Consider the following 22,243-nt stretch of genomic DNA (forward strand, 5'->3'; position numbering starts at 1 on the left):
TAAAACTTAATCATTAAGTAAAGATTATGTCATGTGATGATACCTCCAGGAATAAGTCCAACCAAAACTGGCAACTCTATTAGAGACAATTACAGGAGTCATTTATACACATGGGGCTCGTGTACACTGGCCCCTTTTCCGGAAGGGGCATGTAAATTTCACCTATCGTAGTAGGGAAATCCGCGGGGGATTTAAATATCCCCCGCGGCATTTAAATAAAAATGTCCGCCGCTTTTTTCCGGCTTTTAAAAAAGCCGGAAAAGAGCGTCTACACTGGCCCCGATCCTCCGGAAAAAGCGCCCTTTTCCGGAGGCTCTTATTCCTACTTCAAAGCTTTTTAAAAGCCGGAAAAAAGTGGCGGACATTTTTATTTAAATGCCGCGGGGGATATTTAAATCCCCCGCGGATTTCCCTACTACGATAGGTGAAATTTACATGCCCCTTCCGGAAAAGGGGCCAGTGTAGATGTAGCCATGGAGCCAAACTCCAAGATGGGTGATACATATGAATCTGCTTACGTTGATTCAGACTCCCTGGCTTTCAGGTTGCCTCATACATACATACATCCACTCTACCAATGTCTGAGGGAACCTGAGTTGGTCTCAATTGCACTGATGAACCAGCAGATGGTAAAAATTACAATACTCCTCACCCTACCTTCTGAATATTCAGTGTATAACTTATACCAGCTCCGTCTTCTTAAATGTGGACAGAATAGGTGTAAGTAAATATGAAGAAATCTAACTGAATACAGTGGGGTCTCATATGCAGGAATGTGGAACAGAGAGCAGAATTTGTTCCAGGGAATTTGGCCTGTTATGTCCTCAAAGAGATCAATAGTTCTCTACCTTGGGCACCCTCAGCCTGCTAGGCTAGCTGAGCTATTCCTTCCCATTTTTTGTATGCACATATGCTACCTGTACCCAAGACAACTGTTCTGGGTATGGATAATAATAACACAGAGAGGGAAAAATCACACAAGGAAACACACTAACCTCATTCACATACACAGAGAAGGCAGAGATAAATGACAGTTCAGGCTAACAAAAGCATATTTAGACTTTCTGAAACTGCAGCTAAATACCTGCATAATGCAGTCTATCTGTAGCAGATAGATTGCATTCTGCACTATTAACAGGGTCCGACTGATACCACTGACTCCAAAGAGATGCTGCTGCTTAGCTTAGTTTAACACAAGGCTGGAACCAAAGCTCCACATAGTTATTATAGCAGTATGTTAAATTAACAGGAAACTTGGAAATGGCAGAGGTGCTTAATGACTTCTTTGTTTCGGTCTTCACCAAGAAGTCTGATGATGAAGGAATGCCTAACATAGTGAATACTAGTGAGAATAGGGTAGGTTTAGAAGATAAAATAAAAAAGAATAAGTTAAAAATTAGTTAGAAAAGTTAGATGTCTGCAAGTCACCAGGGCCTGATGAAATGCATCCTAGAATATTCAAGCAGCTGATAAAGGAGGTAGCTGAGTCTTTAGCTATCATCTTTGAAAAATCATGGAAGACAAGAGAGATTCCAGAAGACTGGAAAAGGGCAAATATAGTGCCCATAGATAAAAAGGGAAATAAGAGCAACCCAGGAAACTACAGACCAGTCAGTTTAACTTCTATGCCAGGAAAGATAATGGATCAAGTAATTAAGGAATACTTCTGTAAACATCTGGAGTATAATAAAGGTGATAAATAATAGCCAGCATGGATTTGTAAAGAACAAATCATGTCAAACCAATCTGATAGCTTTCTTTGATAGGATAACGAGTCTTGTGGATAAGAGAGAAGCAATGGATATGATACACCTAGATTTTAGCAAAGCATTTGATACAGTCTCGCATGATATTCTTATCAATAAAGTAGGCAAAGCCAACTTAGATGGGGCTACTATAAGGTGGATGCATAACAGGCTGGATAACCATTCTCAGAGAGTAGTTATTAACGGTTCACAATCCTGCTGGAAAGGTATAATAAGTGGGTTTCCACAGGGGTCTGTTTTGGGACCGGTTCTGTTGAATATCTTCATCAACGATTTAGATATCAGCATAGAGAATACACTTATTAAGTTTTCAGATGATACCAAACTGAGAGGGGTTGCAACTGCTTTGGGGGATAGGGTCATCATTCAAAATGATCTGGACAAATTGGAGAAATGGTTTCAGGTAAACAGGATGAAGTTTAATAAAGACAAATGCAAAGTACTCCAATTAGGAAGGAACAATCAGTTTCACACCTACAGAATGGGAAGCAACTATCTAGGAAGGAGTACTGTAGAAAGGGATCTAGGGGTCATAGTAGACGACAGGCTAAATATGAGTCAACAGTGTGACGCTGTTGCAAAAAAAGCAAACATGATTCTGGGATGCATTAACAGGAGTGTTGTGAGCAAGACACAAGAAGTCATTCTTCCGCTCTACTCTGTGCTGATTAGGCCTCATTTGGAGTACTGTGTCCAGTTCTGGGCACCAAATTTCAAGAAAGATGTAGAGAAGTTGGAGAATGTCTAGAGAAGAGCAACAAGAATGGTTAAAGGTCTAGAGAACATGACCTATGAAGGAAGACTGAAAGAATAGAGTTTGTTTAGTTTGGAAAGGAGAAGACTGAGAGGGGACATGATAGTAGTTTTCAGATATCAAAAAGGGTGTCACAAGGAGGAGGGAGAAAAATTGTTCTCCTTGGGCTCTGAGGATAGGAAAAGAAGCAGTGGGTTTAAACTGCAGCAAGGGAGGTTTAGGTTGGACATTAGGAAAAACTTCTTAACTGTCAGGATGGTTAAACACTGCAATAAGTGCCTAGGAAATTTGTGGAATCTCCATCTCTGGAGATATTTAAGAGCAGTTTGGGTAGACATCTATTGTTGTAGACCAGGGCTACTCAACTTTGCAAGCCCTAGGGGCCACAGTGATACTCACAGCACAAGCCGAAGGCTGCAACTTAAGTGTGGTTGCATGTACATGCAAATACATATGCAAATATTTGCAAATAGCTTCTTTCACACTGACAGGCATGAATGCAAAGATGAAGGCAAGACTACACAACACACAGGCCCCATTAAAGTCAGTTCTGCTGATATTAATAAAATGCAATATTTACCCAATTTCCACCTATATGACAGCAACTTTTGCAATTACGGTCCAGGAATTTAACTGCTAAAACAAATATCAACAGAAGACTAATATACTGACTACTTTTTATTATAGCTCTCACCCGCGGGCCGCATGCTGAGCCCTGCATAAACCCAAACTGCACCACAGGCCATGTGTTGAGTAACCCTGGTCAAGATGGTGCTGTGTATTGCTGAGAGGGCAGGGGACTGGAGTTGAGGCCCCCTTGAGGTCCCTTCCAGTTCCAGTGTTCTATGATCCTAAGCCAAAGTCACAATACTACTGCCCAGCATCATAACTAGCGGTTTTTTTTGTGTGCCCTGGGCAAAAAAATTAATTATGTGCCCCCCTTCCTTCAAATTAAAAAATGTCTCTAGTTTACTAATTTTTATTTATCTTTACTTCAAGAAAAATCTGCAAAAATTATTAATTTATATAGTAATATAACAAAAATATATTTTCAATATTAGGCACATATTTTACATAGAACATTTTAAAATAACCACCAATAAATAAAAAGTGATTCTTAAAAATATAAATAAAGGAATATATAATAAATGACAAAATAATTCGAATACTTATTATAAAATTACTTTACATGGCTTTAGTGTAGCAAACTCATCAATTATATAATTGAAATTATTATTTGGGATATTTCATGCTTGATGGAGAGAATTGACAGCCCTGATAACCTCTGCTGGCCAATACTAGAATGTAAGTAATTTTCTATTAGCATTAGCTTACTGAAGCTTCATTCATTGCTAGCCATAGTTACTGGCAAAGTGAGGAATATCCTAAGAGTAATTGATAAATTTGATCCTGTGCCAAGCGTCAGCACTAAAATACTTTTAATACTTTGATGTAGCATTGAGCACAGTGGTAGCATATTCACATGTACGTGGATTGAAAAACCACTGAGTCCAATGTGAACTGTTTTCTGGGTTCAAGATTGGTAGCGCTGTAAATGCTCAACATGTGCAATGCTCCATGTAAATTCAGCTCGAAGTGAAGTAAGCTGAAGCCTGATGCCTTTCAAGACTTTACACATCTTTCAGCATACCTGTTTTGTTTCATGTCAGGCCTCACAACAGGCTAGTTTAAACTGGGACTTGGGTTAGCACACACCACGCTCTTTACTTTTGCAGCTTACTATTTTTACTTATTGCGTCTTTATGGCCCTGATTATGATAAGACTGGGGTGAGTGCTCCACATGCCCCGCCCTTGTTACAGTACTGCTACTGCCACTTATTTGGCTCCACTTGGTCTCCATCCATCAGAATATTCTCCTTGACAAAATACATAATAATCTCATTTAAAATCAACTAGTTGTGTGAAAACTCCCTGACATGAAAACAGCTGATATGGTGCCTTTCTGCTTGCTGATGCAGTAATCCTGTTGAATGATGACTTATCTGCAGCAATACCAATCACCTTTTTTTTTGTTACTAGATATTGTAGCGCTTCATTTTCTTCTTGGATCATAGTGTACTCTTGGATATTTTCATTGTGTATGCATTACTTTCTAAGAAAGATCAGTTCCTGGAAGTGATATATTTTTCTACCTGGTTTCAAGTAAAACCCTCTTGCCTGTTGGTGGGAGAATGGGAAATTTACAGATCTGAAAATATATACTTTAATCAGGCATTTTGCCTGTCATAGAATAATGTTGTCTCCTGCTACCACCTTTAAAACATTATTAGATCACTGAACCTTTACTGTTGGTGATTCAATAGGGGGAAGGTTTCTCTCTGAATCAATTCTGATTCGATACCCCAGCAAAATGCTAGGGAGCATTTTGTTGTTGGAGGTTCTTTATTTTAGAAGGAGAGGTAAAACCAAGGTATAGATCACTTGTGGTCCAAGATTCCATGACCACTTTTACAGGAGTAGGGTGATAATCACAGCTCTTGGGCAAAGTCCACCAGAGATAATGACAAGCAGCTTTCCTAAATTCTCTCTGTAAAGCCCAAGCTTGTGAGACCTTATTCCTGCAAACAGCTTTTATTCTTGTGAACAGTCTAATTGACTTCAGTGAAACTATTCATGTGAATAAGGGCAGCAAGATCAGATCTCTACTATGGACTTGATCCTTTGCTCACTGAAACCAAAGTAGAAAGGAGGAGCAATCATTAAGTATTACATTAGATACAGTGAAGTATAAGAAATGGATTCTATTAAGTGGTTCTAACAAAGTCACAGACTACTGCAATGGAGCATAGACAGATGATGATGTCCCTAGTACTGATCGAGCTGTAAGAGACAATTCCCCCTGTTGTCTGTAGTACTGAGAGGTGGAATAACAGAGATGAAGGGGAAATACTAGATGCAGAAAAACCAAAAATGTCCAACATACCTTGCAGCTTCAGAATATCGTTCCAACCATCTAAATACAGCAGCTTGACGAAGATGGTTCCGGAAATAGGCTGGGTTCAAAATAATGCTCCTTTGAAATATAAAAGAGATGCTCAAGTTAAACCTCAAATTGTTACACTATTAAAAGATCATTAATATCAGACTATGAATAAGGCACATGCCGTACACAGTTTCTATACACAATTCAAAATCTACCTCCCAAAACCCAATAATGAATTATCACTTTCTCTCCCTTGACAGTGAAGATGGATGAACAGGCATTATTAAAATGTCTATTAAAGTTGTATCATAAATGCAATTTCATTTATAGCTTTGCCTATTATTACAGAAACAGTTATTAAAGTCTCGGTGAGTGCATGTTATACTGCATTTAGCTAGCATATAACACCAGCAAAGATACCACTTATTATTGCAGAACTTCCTTTGTTAACTGTCATCTATACTTCGGATGTGATGATAATCTTACATGATTATCTTAAAGGAATTATTCACACATAACTAATTAAAAAGAATCTTAAAAGCCAGTGAGCTTGCTTCCAAAATTGTAACAAAGGATATTCCCACACAGGTTGGATTTGTGTGGGCGAATCCTTGTACTTTTCCCAGTCCCATTGACTTCACTGAATGCAGGTACCCTCACAAATGGATCCAGTTGCAGAAGTAGAGCCTATGTCAATAAGAGGAAAATTAGTACACACTATACTATTAGTCTAGACTAGGGTCTCTCAAACTTCATCGTACTGGTACCCCCCTCTGACAACAAAAATTATTACATGACTTCAGGAGGGCATCCTAAAGCCTCACCACTCTGGTTGAAGAGAGCAGGGAAGACAAAGCCAAAACCCAAGGACTTCAGCCTCATGTAGGGAGCTTGTAAGTAGAGCCCTACCAGCCAGGGCACAAGATCTCAGTAGTCTTTGGCTTTGGCCCAAGGTGGTAGGGCTCAGGGTTTAGCCCCAGGTCCCAGCAAGTCTAAGCCAGCACTAGTAACCCTACGAAAACTGGGCCATGACCTTCTTTGGGGTCCCAACCTACAATCTGATAACTGCTGATCTAGACAGACAGTGTGTTTCTGATGCAAGCAGGGGTCAGCGATCCAGGATGCATCTGGATCCTACCTCTGCTTTTCTGACATTACAATTTCATGACCAGAAGGGACTGAGACATTAGAGTCATGAGGGCAGTACAAGGAGTTATCTAGAATACAGCACTCAAGCCTCTTCAGTAATTTGAAATATTAATTATAATTTAGCTGTGGTGAATGAGCATCTTTTTAAAAGGCTTGTCACTATTAACAATATTTGACTGATATTACATCAGATACTATATTTTCCAACCAAAGACTGGAGAATTTGGAAGTTCAGAAAACTCTGAGGCACACTAAAAACTAGTTGATTCAAAAAGCAGTCCACAAGGACTTCAAATATTATTGACATTTAATGATCAGTATGCCCAAGGCATTAACACTTTAACAAACTGAAGGATAACTGGAACTGCAGCAAGAGATTTTAAAGGAGATTATTGCTGTTATAAACTGTAGTCAACAGTTGATAATAGCAACATCGATTTTTTTTTCAAGTTATCGGCTCTACCACAGCTAAGCAACAGCAATGAAAAAAATCAATAATTTCCTGGTAGTTAGCAGCACATTTTCTACAAGTCTTAGAGCAGGATGTACTCAAATAGGTTTATAATAAAAACAGAATTGTAGCAGAATCTCAAAGAATTAGATTTCAGCTCTCCTTTTTCATCCTGATTCATTCCTAATCTTAAGAAGATCAACTTCTTCTAGCTATAAACACTAAACTGAAAATTTTTTTACAGAATTCTTCAATACCTACAAATATCCCACTCATTTGCTAGAAGCAGAGGCCTAAAATCTACTTTTGATTATTTGATAGTTCAGCCGAATGATGCTATTTCTTCAGAGACATGTACACTCCAGGCATTCCCAATTCTGGGGATTTACATATATCAGCTGTTTGACATCGCAATACAGACAGCTACAGTTTAACTATATTTTTTTAGATTAATTATTATTCATGCATTGTGATGAACTTTAAAGTGGGTAAAGATGGCCTATTACAGAGATTATATTACCTCCAGATTAGAGAAGCCACTTTTGGTGAAAAAGCAAAAACAAGAGTGTGAAAGAGTGGCCATATAAAGGAAAATGAATGATACAAACAGAGGTTCAGAAGAAAAGCCACATCCCAGGAAGCCCACCCATGAAACAAGAGCAGATTGGCAATGTGGGAACCTGCTAGGCTGTGAACATGAGAACAAGTCCCTGTTCCAATATCTCTGTCCAGCCATGAACAGTAGTATATGACACTAGGCCAATTACCCAAAAATTTAGGAGGACTCTGTACAATGACAAGTGCTAAAAGAAAAAAAGACTTGAGGAAGATCCAGCAGTGAAGGCGATTCGGGAGTCAAATTTCGTCTTGTGTAGCCTCAAGGTTTACCTCACTTAGAAACTACTTGCTAACAAAATCAGATATAAAATACAAAAGTGTCACAACACACAATTATCGAAAAAATTGCTTTCTCATTTTGATGATAAAATTATAAAATAAATCAATTGAAATATAAATATTGTTCAGTGGGGAGTATATTTCAGTGGGGAGTATATAAAGCTGTATAAATAAGTCATTGTATGAAATTTCTGTTTGCATTGACATTGTTAGAGCTTTTTATGTGGCCTATTGTAAAATTAGGCAACTATCTAGATGAATTGATATGCCCCCAGACCTCTGTGCACCCCCAGGCAGACCCATCAAAGAGGGTGAGGAAAGGGTGTAGTTGCCTTCTGTCACTGCAAATTAAAAGAGCCTGGGACCTAGGCCACCACTGCTGCTGCTACTATGGCAACAGCAATGGTCAGAACCCCAAACCCTTAAATTGCAACCAAACCCCAGGCAATGTTGAAGAGCCGGCTGGAGGAGGCTAGCCCTGCCCCTTTTGTCTGAGCCCCACCCCTTCTAGAGGCCCCAGAGCCACCCCACCACCTTGCCCAAGGCCTAGTGAAGTCTGTCAGCCACCCTGCCCCCAGGGGTTCATGTGCTACAATGTTTCTGTTTTGTAGGGAAAAGTATCACTCGTCACTAGGTGCAAAGCTTTCACCAAAGTTTTACTGATGTACTTTTTGGGGAGACATCATGAGGAAAAATGAATTTTAATAAAAACTTTCTTAAGCTACAACTATTTCTTGATTCACAGACAAAAGACGTTTTAAATGGAAACACCACAAGTAAAAACCCTGTGTCTGATTACTAGTGTGCTTCCTAGGCTTTCCCTCCAACATCTCCCCACAACTAGACTAAAGTAAACATGAAATAGATTTTCATTTATTTTTCATCTTCTGTGTAATCCACAGACTAGCCAGTAAATGCCTGTCCTAAATCATTTGGTCAGTTTTCCTCAACAAAACAACTTTTAAGTGATACAGTATATCAACCTGGTTTTTGACATTTTCATTTTTTCATCTTGACATCTTCCCTTAGAAAATAATACAAGGTTTGTCCTATTATCTTTTCTTCAAGTTCTAAGAGGGTAAAAAGAAAAGAAATCAAGACATCAGCTTTCTCCCACCAGTGTCATCTGGCACATGAATTAAAGGTACACATATTTGACCATAGTTTGCTACTTTTGGTTGTCTTTCCACCTGACTGATCAACTCCATAAACACCAGATGCAGAAAGAAAAGCAAGTTGCTGTATAAAAATTGATTTCTGGAACACTTCAGTCTCACTGTTCCTTTTTCCATCTTTTTATTGCAGTGTTTTCCATCTTTTTAATGCAATGTTTCCCAACTGCAATGAGATTTAGCTTTATCAATCTAATTAACACAAAAAGGAATATCTTAGCTACATTCCAAGACATTGTATTTAGTTCACCTTTGTAGACCAAGAAAATGAAAAGTCCAGGAAATGTCTCTATAGATGAAGGATACAACTAAACAAATGTATTTCACTGACTTAGTTCCTGTGATCATGTCCCTCTCTAATGTCTAATGTTAGGCACAATAAAACTAAAATCTGGCTTTTACTTAGAAGATAACATAGTGATTTCTTCAACTGAAGTGGTGTAGGTTGTGCTTTTGGGCTTGAAGTTGCAGGATTTCTCCCAATTGACAAATGTGGTGTCTGCATCTGCATGTAACACAGCTTTAACTTATTGTACAAACATTTGCTTTAACATTTTCAATTGATAGAGATGCTTACAGGTAATTACCCAGGTGTACAGAATTCAATGTTAGATGCAATATTGATTTACACAAGTAGATAGATGTTTGATGCAGCAATGTTATGCACTAGTAGGAACATACATCACTGATATACCATAAGTATACAAATTCAGTCACTGAACATTATGTGTAGAATTATGATACATAATTTATGTGAAGTAATGCACCAGATAATATTAAACAGAATGGACCAGATCCTCAGTGAATGTAAATTGGCGTGGTTCCATTGTTTTCCGTAGTTATAAATTCAGTATGTAGATGAGCTTGACAAGTTCTGATTATTATACAATTTAATTTTAACTTGTGGCTGTTTTTTCCTTTCTTTCCTGTGTATTACAGGCAGATCATTATCTTAAGACTAATACACATCACTCTAGTCTTAGAGCTATTTAAATCCACCATGTTACAGTCTGTAATTCCAATTCTTTCTAATTATTTACTTGTCCCTTTGGAGGACCTAAGTGCCCTATTCATACCAAGACCATGTTCTGCTAGTGCTATGCAAATACAGAACAAAAAGGCAGGTCCTGCTCTACAAAATGGTAGCCCTATGGCCTAGATCCTAAATCAGCATAACTGTTAAAATCAATAAAACTATCCAACTTTATACCCGCCAATGTTTTGACCCCATCATATTGATTGGATGTGTGTTTAGCTATATCTTGATTCTAGCAATTTCATTTGGGAGAAACAGGCTAGTGGTGCATTTCCTCACACCCATCTTAATATTGTGAACAGGTTTCCTTGTTGGTGCTTGTGACAGGGTGGACTAAGCTCTGAGGTCTCCTCCTGGAGGCCTTGTAGTTTTGCTATACTCTGTCCCAGAGAAGCCATAGAGAAGTCCTCCAGACAGGATAGAGTAGCTGCAGGAGAAATGGCCAATCAGGCACCAGGAAAGCCCTATAAGAGGGGAGCTGTGGGACCAGGGGCAGTTCAGTTCCTCTGGAGACCTCAAGGGATGAAAACTGGGCGACTGGGTAAGCGACAGCACCACAGACAGCTCCGTGTGGTGAGCTTAATGGGATTGATGGTTTGATGGACTATGTTGAGATGCTGTGAGAAACCCCTGAAGTAAGGGCGAGGATGCTTCCTCCAAGAGGGGAAGCCCTAGGGGCACCACTCTCCTTCAGAGTGAAATATAGAGGGCTGAATCACCAAAAAGGCTTTTAAATAGAGAGTGTGCAAGCACACACACTTGACCAGAGGGGGATACCTGTAAGAGGTGAGTGTTGCCCTGTTACAGTGCTGTTTTGAAGATAGGGAGGAATGTCTCCCAGACTACAAAAGTTGGAGTTCTTCCCAAAATTTGTGTCAAAAGTTTTTGAAAGCTTTTATATACAGCCAGTGAATAAACTATCTGGAATATTGGGGTAGGCCCATAAAATGAGTAGAGCTGTGAAAAACTGACAGCATTTCTTCCATGAAATATGGCAATTTAGAAAGAACAGCACAGGGAGAAAATTGGCCCATGTTTGAGTTTATAATAAAATGCATGAAAACTGTTTCACATAATCTGATTTTTTATTCCACGTAGTCCTTGTAATGACCTATTTTCACATAACTTCTTCAGCAGAAGCTGGGCTAATTTTGCTTTTAACTTCTAGAGGAGAGAAGTGTGTGCTTATTTTGCATTGTCAATCTCTTCATGATGGTGAAAAGGTGGTGATATAGGTATCACCAAACAAAAAAATGTGGGAAAGAGAGGACCATTTAAAGCAGTGTTTCTTAAACTTTTTAAGACCAAGGAACACCAAACTATAATTTTTTTTATGAGGAACACCAAGGATTTTTTGTTGAACAAAAAAAGGGGGGAGGGGAAAGTTATTGAGGAAAAAAATTGTCGGTTGCCCTTTTAAGGGCAGCCATTTTGAATTCTGTTGTTCTCTGTGGCACACCTCCGACTGCTTCGCGGCACACCGGTGTACCACGGAACACAGTTTAAGAAACACGGATTAAAGAAATGCATGAGACTCGCAGACCTTCTGAGAGGGATATCAACAAGACATTAAAAAGCTGAAGCTAAAAATCTGGAGGACATATTTCTGTCAGTGATGCATACGTGTTAGCTCTCCAGAAGCTGCATCTGTGAGTGAATGCATGGTGGAGAATGCCTGCTCAGAAGACAATCTAAGATGTCTTTTATGGTAACCTGAACATTACTTTGAAATCATTTCTAACTTAATCTTTACTATAGCTGATCTGACAACTGCTGATATCAGTGGCAGGATTCCCACTGACTTAGATGGGTTTTGGATCATAGCAGTGTTTGTGAGATAATTGTTTCTCCTTATCCCTGTCTGTGACACAACTTGGATTTGTGTAAACAGATTTTTTGTAGTACCGCCTAACTGTGTTAGCTGTGAATATAGTATTTGAAACAGCAGAGGACATTTTTAGCACACAGTCCAAAAAATATTATGAAGCTGCTTTCATGTCTAAACATAATGAAGAGGTTTTTACACTAAGCCTTTCTCATACACATAGGATCTTTTTTTTTCTGACAGGAAAGGGGAATGCATCTTCCATGCTAAACATATTTTTTTCTTTGAATTGCAAACCAAGAGATAAATCTGCCCACCAGCTCTCAATTCATTATCTATGAAGGAGAAGAACAAGGAGAACATTCTCCTTCCATGCTAAATGAAAGGATATTTAGAAAGGCCTTGTTTCAAAGCATCCAGATCAGAGGTCTAAGATATTCATAATATGGGTGGACAGATTCTGCTTTCCCTGTCTTGTTCACATAACACACTGCTAGCTGATTTCCCAACTGTACAAGTGGGGGCATGAGGTTGGAGTGATGTATATTATAACTTATGGCCTTTCCACTAAGCATCAGCATTGGTTTGAATTCCCCTCCTTTTTCCAATTCTACAGGAAGCCTCTGTTCCCATAGATAGCTATTTTTTCTTCCCTTTCATTCCCATTAACTGTATTTCCTTAAGCTGTCACTGTGCTATTTATTATCAATCAGCTATCGCATAACAATTACATAATCAATATACCTCTCCATGAATTGTTCAAGTGGTGTTACAAAAGGTCATATCCTCCACTGAACAGATATAAAGGCACAGGGCAATGAGCCTTAGTAGAAAAGGAACATAGCTTTGCTGAGATTGAAGTCTGCTATGCATACCATTTTCAGATGGGAGATGCAGAATTAGCAGGTGGCAATACCTGCACAATCTGTGGGATGTGAAGGGTTAAAGCCCAGTGTTCTCAGAACATCCAGAGCAACTCCCATCAAGGCAGAAGCAATTCTGGCTTTTATCAGGCATCATTGACACCATTCAGTGAGGGAAACATGACACAAAGGGTGTGTCTAGACTACATGCCTCCTTCGACGGAGGCATGTAGATTAGCCAGATCGGAAGAGGGAAATGAAGCCGCGATTAAAATAATCGCGGCTTCATTTAAATTTAAATGGCTGCCCCGATCTGCCGATCAGCTGTTTGTCGGCAGATCGGGGGAGTCTGGACGCGATGCCCCGACAAAGAAGCCTTTCTTCATCGACACAGGTAAGCTTGGTTTCATGAGGCTTACCTGTGTCGATGAAGAAAGGCTTCTTTGTCGGGGCATCGCGTCCAGACTCCCCCGATCTGCCGACAAACAGCTGATCGGCAGATCGGGGCAGCCATTTAAATTTAAATGAAGCCGCGATTATTTTAATCGCGGCTTCATTTCCCTCTTCCGATCTGGCTAATCTACATGCCTCCGTCGAAGGAGGCATGTAGTCTAGACACACCCAAAGGGTAGTTTTCCCTGGACACCATCTCCTGATCCACACATATGTTGGGGTGACACTAGTGGCTTTTTTGATATGGCACATAGTAAACTTTCCATTCCAGTTAAGCTTTCCTAATGTACCTCATTTTCTAGTGAGCATTTCTGTGATTTTTATTCTTCAGTGCTCAGCAAAGGGGAGTATATGGTCATTGCTTGCCTAAGGACTGGCATTTTCTGTACCTCTGTGATACAACATCAGAAGACTTACTGTCATTTCATTGGTTTACATTTTGTTGCTAAACTATCCTACTTTTAAAGGAGTCAGATGATGTCCTGGATTTGTAATCTCTACCATAGTGTCACTGGATAGATTACATCATAAAACAAGGGGGGGGGGGAGAGGAAACAAAACAACCTCCTATTGGACTTTGTGTAGTTATCTGGGATGTATGGGTGAGGCCAAAGCTCCTTTCCATTTTCCAATACCTGTTGTGCCTCTTCAACACTTGAGGAAAATTCTGTTTACAAGATTTCCAAAATATCTGCCCTAGATTTTCTCATTCTTACAACTGCAATCTTCCAGGTGGATGAGAATTCCCATGAACTATCACATGTGAGAAGATGTATGTGCAGAGATGTGCCTTTTTGAAAATACAAAGATACAGAGGGTATGTCTACCAGCCTGGTCCCGGGAAGAGGGGGAGGGCTGGGGGGCATCGGGTGGTTGGCTCGAGCCGTGCCAGGTGCAGGGTCTGCTGGCTGGGTGCTGGCAGGCTTGCACCTGGCACGGGCATCGTAGCCAGCCCGTGCCCCTTTAAGGGGTCCGGGGCCGGGAGGGGGGCAATAGCGTTTCCCTGGTGTTGGCCAGAGTGGCCACCAGGGAAAGCTGGGGAGGGCTAGCCTCCCACTAGTTCGAATTAAGGGGCTACACACCCCTTAATTTGAACTAGTAAGTTTGAACTAGGCTTAGTCCTCGTAGAATGAGGTTTACCTAGTTCGAACTAAGCACTCTGCTGGTTCTAATTAAGTTCGAACTAGCGGAGTGCTAGTGTAGCGCCTATTAAAGTTAATTCGAACTAACGTCCGTTAGTTCGAATTAACTTTGTAGTGTAGACATACCCTAAGTCTGTATGTTCAAGAACTTCTCCTAAATGTTAAGAACTAGGGCCACCAAATTTGGTATGCTGCTTCTTCTTAGGATAACTTAAAGCCAGGGTTTTGTTGTACCAGGATTATGGGTTGTGCATGGAATTTGATTGCTTCTCATAAAATGGAAAGGGAAGAGGCCTGATAAGAAGGAGTTATACTGCACAATGACCACAGAAAGGGGCCAGGGATGGGGACCAGAACAACTATAGACTCACTGGGCCAGCAGCAGGCCAGGGTGGAGAAATGGACAGCTAGCTATTATATATTTCAGAGAGTTTGTCTCTGTATGTGTCTGTCTGACCCCAAACTTAGGGACATGCACTCCTCCTCTGGCAGTTCCCATTGTAAGGCCAGGGTTTAGTTGTACCAGGCCATGGACGGTGCTTCTCACTTGGCCCCAAGCTGCTGCAGGGAGAGAGGAATGGGGTTGTCCTCTCCCCCTGGAGCAGTCTGCATACTGAACAACTCCTCCCCAGTCCCACTCCAGAAGAATTATTTAAATTAAGAAAAACAACTTATTTGAGTTAAGGACCTTAGCAATGCCAGGTAAATCTTCTAATAAATAAAACATCAACCTTGGAGATCAGATTGAGCAACATAAGGCCACAACATGATTCTGAGGTTCCAGTCAGTTCCTTGACTTAAAATTTAGGCCTTCACTGTTTTGCCATCTGGTGTAATTTAAAATTGCCTTCTGAAACAAAAGGGAAAAATCTTATTTCTCAGCAAGCCATATGGGATTACTAGGATCATTAAACCCTTGTATATGCCATAATGCCTGGTCCAAAGGGACTGAATAGAATGCAAACATTGTATGATTCGGTATTTATTGGAGTACTGTATTTTTACCATTTCAGACTGGATGCTAGGTATTGGCTTGATGACTACCTAATGATGACAGCTAGTGGTCAAATAAGTTACTTCAGTATCAGTTTGGCTAGGTTAGCTCAAATGCATTTATTCACACTGGTGATGAATTAGGAATGTGTTTCTAATAGCCTTTTATCATGCTGTGTGCCTCTTTCATGTCAGCCTGCCAAATGGTCAAAATCCAGTGGATGTCCTCTCCTCTCATGTTATCAACAGTGCAAAAAAAAGGAGCCTCAGGTCCTGAAAATAATAACCAGAAGATTTATCTCCAGTTGTAAGGAAGAGCTCATGTTTGCCTCAGATGCACACTCAAAAGCCAGTGGCAATGGAAAACTCCACTGAAATGGTAATTCTTTCACTCTTTTAGTGAGAAAGCTGTTCTCCAAACTAGCATACTTTTCTTAACCTAGACATTCGAGTTTTGTCAGTTGTAACAGTGTGCAAACTTCCTTTAAGAACCTTATATATTTATTGTACTGTATGCTGGGAAGGAAGTGACACAACTGACAAAACGCCTATATCTCAGGCATGTCTGTTCTTAAAACACTGCATCAATGCAGCTGTACCAGTGCAGCTGCATTGTTGGAGTACATTAATAAAAACACTATAAACTGACAGAAGAAAGCTCCCCTGTTGGTCTCGTTAATCCACCTCCTGGAGAGGTGTTAGTTATCTTGAGAGGAGAAGCTCTGCCTCTGACATAGTACAGTCTATATAGGGGTTATGTTGACATAACTATGTCACTCGGGAATGATTTTTCACACTACTGAGTGAATTATTATATCAATATATGTCTATGGTATAGACCAGACCCTAGTTAAAGATTAGACACTTGAAGAACAGCTGTGTCAGAGTACAAGGATTTTTAGTTAGTAAGGTTTATAAAGCATATGCAGGAATGGTGAGATTTGCATGAAATTAAATAAAGATAATATAGCAAATGCAAATAAATGTATAAACATATTTTAATTTCAATTCATGATTGCTACATACCCATTACAATGCAGTGATGATGTAAAAACTCAATAGGAAGCAAAGTTTTGTGTGAGTTGGATAACTGTTGTATAAGGGCTATTTATAGCGTGAATACTCAGTTATTTATTTAACTATTCTTGAGAAACAGATATTGATTATGCTTCATTTTATGTATTTATGTTAATAGTATCTCAGAATACTTTTGTATTGGCAGTACTGTCAGTATTGGTCCTTCATTCCATATTCTGACAAGCACATTGTATAGATTTATTTTAAAATCTGCATTATTAATTGAACTACATTGAGGATTCAGTCACTATTGATTTGCATTTCTCCATTATATTTACTAAATAAAAGGAAAGCAAGTTAGAATATCTGTTAAAATTAAAGGCAAGAAAACAACATCATAAAAACACCCCAACCTGGCACCAGATTTTTAATCCTTCAATAACCCAGAGTTCCTAATCCAACTTCATTTAATCTGTCTATGTCTCCTATCTCTTGCTATGACTCAACATGGCCAGACCGTCAAGGCACTGAGGTTTCCCAAAATGGAGCTCATTAAAGTCATATTTTGCAATCCAAGTAATTTTAAAACATGCAAAAGAAGGTTTGCTCATTCTTATTATAAATATTTATTAAATTCCCATTTTATTTTGATGTATATCATGTGGATGATGGCTGGAGTGAGGCAGGGAGTTCCAAATAAGCAAACTTTAGGTATTTTCTTTGCACAGTCTTAAGAAAAGTAGCTTGTTATTTACAGAGCAGAGTTTTTCATGGGACACACAAACCTAGAGCCATAAATCTTTGTAAATCTGTGTGCAGAACTCCCCCTGATATTACTTGCCCTTAATGTAGCAGATTACTATTTTAGCATCATGACAGGGATCATATTTTTATTCTGATTAATTGCCCTTCACCATTTTCTGTAGTGTATTAGGCACAAATATACCTTTCTTCTTCCATATAAATGATTGTGAAAGAGACAACTTGATTTCCTTCATTTATATTCTCTTAAAACAATTGCAAGAACACCCCAACTTGTGTTAACTGCAGTAGTTGTTCAAATATACTTAATGATAATGAAAAGCGGTGGACTGACACAGAGTGAAATCCTTTGTCTACAGAACAGGGACAGCATGGAGAGTGGCAGTGCAAGCTTCTACTAATGTGCTTGAACACTGAGTAGAGAGTCTAAGCAAAAGCTTGACCCTAAGATGTCAAAAGGAGCATTTTATTTTCACACCTTTTTGACTCCTGGCTTTTTGGCGGAGACTACAACTGTGGTGCTAGTCTTTGAAATGTGGAAAATGACAGACCACCAAAGAACTGTCTGAAGGAAAGAATTTTAAGTCATCTGTGGTCTGGCATTGAACTGATAACAAGTAGAAAGGGATTATGTCTAATTTCCAATCATTTGAGCCTTATAGCATCATGATGCCTTCATGACCAAATTCCCAGCATTCCTTTTAGCCTAATCCAAGTGGGATTTTTTAAAGGTGGGTTATTGATTTCCCTTTTTCTTGTCAAAGGATTGGGTAATTAACTATTGCAAACCTTTCCAGTCCAAACGGTATGCTTGTATTTCTTTTCCCTGCTTCGAGCTCTAGTAAACACATTAATCAATATTCATTCTTACCTATGAGAATGATTCAATGCTAGGTCAGGCTTCCTCATCCTCAGGTAGCAGGTTACAAGCTTTGTTTCAATAAAACTGGCAATACTTGAAATATCTTGGGGTGAAGCATTGAAGGGTTTCCCTAAAGCTGCACCTTTACTGCAGAGCTATACAAGAAACAAAAACATAGTTTACTAACATGCAATACACTTCTGTTACGCATCAATATGTTTTCCTGATGAATGAATAAAGTTGACTTTTAAGTGAAATGTACTCTCATTTTAAATATTCATATTAATATAATATAAATGCACACATTATCTATAAATGTAGTATAAAATATACTGTTACCTTTCATTGTACAATACTCCAGGGAAAAGACATTCTAGAAACATATATTAAATGAAAAGTTGAACAAGCACTCTTAGAAAAAATAACCATATTTCCCCATTCACAAAGTAAAAACCTGCTCCCAAGCTCTTTGAATATACTGGGAGTCTCTGGATCAGACACCAAAGCAAGGGGAGCATCAGAAAGCCATTTAGGAATATCAACATACCACAGGAGAGGAGACCTTAGACTAGGCTGCTTTAGCCCTGGTCTACAGTAGGGCTTTATTTCAAAATAACTCCCTTCAGTTCAAATTTATAAGTGGAGTTTCCACACTACCAAGCCCATTATTTCGAAATAAGGGGCTACTTATTTCAAAATCTGTACTCCTGATTTTCTTGGGGAATAACACTAATTTTGAAATAGTGTTAATGTGGATGCTCCAGTGCCTCAATATTGAAATAACTACTTCCCAAATTAATTCGAATTACTCCCCAGTGCTTGCTGGAGCTCTAAGCCAAGGTAGCGTGTCCACATTAACAGAGTTTTCCTTGGACTAATTTTGAGGCTTCCCTGTAGTGGGGACATGCTACTTCGACTTTGTAAAATTGGGAGTTAATAAGTCGAATTTAGTTATTTAGAAATAGTTTCCTACTGTAGATATGGCATCAGTGAATTTTGCAGTTGAGAAATTCCGAGACATAACACAAGGAAACTGGAGGGAAATAAGGAGGCAATTGTCTCTCCCAGTTCCCAGGAAATGGGCAGGATTATTTGCCTTTATGAAAAAAGCCCCATAGAATATAATAAGGATAAAGTCGATAAGCTTGGTTTTATTCCTATTACTCTAAAATCGCATAGAATCTAATACTGAGTACTCTCCTATGCACTGGTGTTTTTAAAAGACTCTTACAGAATTCTGAAGCACAAATATATTTCTTTGTTCAATTATATGAGCTTTTAAAAACCCTATAAAGGGAATAATTTTAAAATAAAGTTCTATAGGACTTTTTTTTATAAGAGCAGTTGTTAAACTATAGAACTTGGAATTGCAGTTCTTGGTTCTGCTTTCAGCACACTTACTTTTTGACCTTAGTTAACTCATTCCTGGACACACTGTGCTTCACTTTCCATGTCTGTAGAATGGTAATAATGATATGTACCTACTATTTTGGGGTCTGTGATGGTTAATCAATGAATGTGCAGTTTGAGGTCTTTAGGGGAAATGCAGAAGAATTATTGAAACAACAAGACTCAAGATGATTGATAACTGTTCTTGGTCTGCCATGGAAATCTCTGATTCTGATTCCATGGTTGACTTGACAGCACCTTCATCAACATGTTGCCCCATTCTTTTTAATGGGATTATAAATGAATTAAAGTACTATTCAACATTAATACAGATGTTAGAATTTGGTCCCATTGGGTGATAAGTCAAGCTGTATTAAACAGAAAGGCTGTGGTAACAATAGACTCTGTTAATAAAAAAACAGAACTTTAGATGTGTGGTGACCACAAGACTTGTCAATAAGCTTCAAGGGCCTCAGATTCCACCAGACATGCAAACAGACTATTAAAAAGAGCTGCCATCCTCAAATGTGTTAGGAAAATAATTGTACAGCTCACCACAGAAAGTTACAGTCCTCAAGTTGAAAGGTACCTGCTACCGTATGTTATACTTAAGGATTCACAGGTGATATGGGTTACAGAGAAAATCAAGATCTCTCCTGCCCCCTTACAAGAACTGCTAAGAGTAGCAGAAAAGAGGTAGTATATCACAGGAACACTAACTGCCCCTTGTTAACAGATCACCTCAATACCTACTTTGCAAGCAAAAAATATTTTGTAAAGATCCCTATGCTTTAAGGGGATGAAGATAACCTGTTCTTCCATTATGATCTGTTTCCTATTATCCTGATCCATCCCCCATTGCAGGTTATACATATTTTTCCATTCAGGGAGCTTTCTTTGCCAAGTGTTAAGATTTACAGTTGATATTTCATAGCTCTTCGTCTGGCCTTGAAGCTCATGCAACTCCAGCCTATGGGAGATAAAGAGAATCTATTTATCTTGTCTCATCCTCCAAGAATTCTCAGACAAGTTCTCTAATGTTTTGGAACCTCAAGGCCTCACTGACTCACTAATTTGAGGGATCTAGATTTTCTGCCAGACTAGTTCATCCTTTACCAGTTTATACGCTGTGTATAAATGCTCCTTTTCTGTGAGGTTGTTCTTAGAGACATTAACATTTATAGCGAATGCTCTACATAAATGAAGGAGTTTAATATTGATTTTAGTGGAATAGCCCTATACAGAAAGAGCCTTATGTCAGAGGTAGCCTTAGGGTGCATCCACACTGTCGGGCTTAACTCGAAATAAGCTACGCAAATAGAGCTACGTCAATCACGTATCTTATTTTGAAACAGCTTATTTCAAAATAGGGAGCATCTACACAGCACTTATTTCGAAATAGAGCACATTTCCTCCAAATTTCCTTACTCCTCATACAATTAGGGTTGCAGCAGTTGGAGTAAGAAGTCCTCCAGCTTGACAGTATTTTGATACTATTTCACAATAACTGCCTGCTGTGTAGACGCAGACTAAGTTATTTCGGAATAGTGTTGCAGTGTAGAATTATCCTTAGAGCAAAACCATGAGAAAGGGAGGAGAGAGGAAATACTGTATCCTTCAAGGTCTCTCATCTGCTATCGAGATGTTGACTCCTGCCTCTGGACAGCCCACGATAGCAGCCTCCATCACGCACTTGTTATATTTTCAAGCAAGCACCATTGGGCTTTCTTCTGGGCTGCCCCTCAATCTTGAGAGGAGCTCCCCATAAGCATTCACAAAACTAACTTATTAGCCTCCCTCACAATCTTTCTTTTCTCTGCTGCCAATAAAAACTTGACAGTTGGGCTGCCAGTACGCTGGGCCTATTGTACTGACCAATATTGAGTCATTGTTTCCTTGTACTGCCCAATCTGTCTGTATGCAGCCATTATTCCTCATCCTATATTTAGATTGTAAGCAAGGATCATCTTTTTTTCTGTCCACAGTGCTTAACACAGTGGCATTCTGGTCCTTCACCTAGGGTTCCTAGGGACTATAGTAACAAATAATAATAATAGTTACAGCTAATATGGTTACAATATGGATGCCTGGAATGCGGGAGGGAAGAGTAAGCTTTGAATCGGACCATTCTGCTTGCAAACCAGAGTCCCGGTGACCTGCTGAGCCTTTCCAGCGGCAGGTTGCTGGTGACTTGTAGGTCTTTCTACCAGCTTGCTGACAGCACAGCTGCACCACAAGCAGAAAGCTGCCACAGTGAGTCAAGCCTGTGTCCAAAGCCCACCACATTCCATATGCTGAACCTCAGGCTCTGAAGCCTGACTCTGAACAACTAAACAGCTATTGTTAGGACTGTAGGACTGTGTAGCATGAGTCCTGCAAGCCAGAGACTGAAGGCATGTGCTTTTACACTCATTGCTGCCACACACTGCTTTCAGTACAGGTGTGTCCTAAGACTGAATAGTGCTTCGCAAGAATTCTCAGAGATTCGTGGGTAGAATTTAAGAACAAAACTATTGTTTGCATATAACGGTGTTTCAAGCTCTCTGATGGACCGGTACTAACCTATCTCAGCAACAGACAATGTAATACACTTTTATTTAGGAAAAAATAACAAGTTTAAACTCTTCCTATGAAAAAATTAGAAACAAAACAACTATGACAAGAGTTAGCTTTTGTGAACAGAGACAATACAGAAGAGTAACTTCTGCCTAGATTACAATAGGGCTGAAATCTTGCCCTCCAGAGTTCAGGTTTGACAATTCTAAAC

The 22,243-nt window shown here is 39.3% G+C and overlaps 1 protein-coding gene across 2 annotated transcripts in view; it reads right to left on the reverse strand.

Moving 5' to 3' along the window:
• SPATA16 (spermatogenesis associated 16) overlaps window positions 1-22,243 on the reverse strand; it is a 167,128-nt gene that overhangs the window by 89,527 nt on the left and 55,358 nt on the right. For both annotated transcript variants that reach the window (XM_025190471.2, XM_025190469.2), the window contains exons 3-4: window positions 18,097-18,242; window positions 5,466-5,555 (exon numbers count right to left, since the gene is read on the reverse strand). In XM_025190471.2, the coding sequence (XP_025046256.1) occupies window positions 5,466-5,555; window positions 18,097-18,242 (236 nt within the window). The remainder of the gene's footprint in view (window positions 1-5,465; window positions 5,556-18,096; window positions 18,243-22,243) is intronic.

The sequence above is a fragment of the Pelodiscus sinensis genome, chromosome 10 (assembly GCF_049634645.1).
Source record: "Pelodiscus sinensis isolate JC-2024 chromosome 10, ASM4963464v1, whole genome shotgun sequence".
In the NCBI taxonomy this organism is placed as follows: Eukaryota; Metazoa; Chordata; order Testudines; family Trionychidae; genus Pelodiscus; species Pelodiscus sinensis.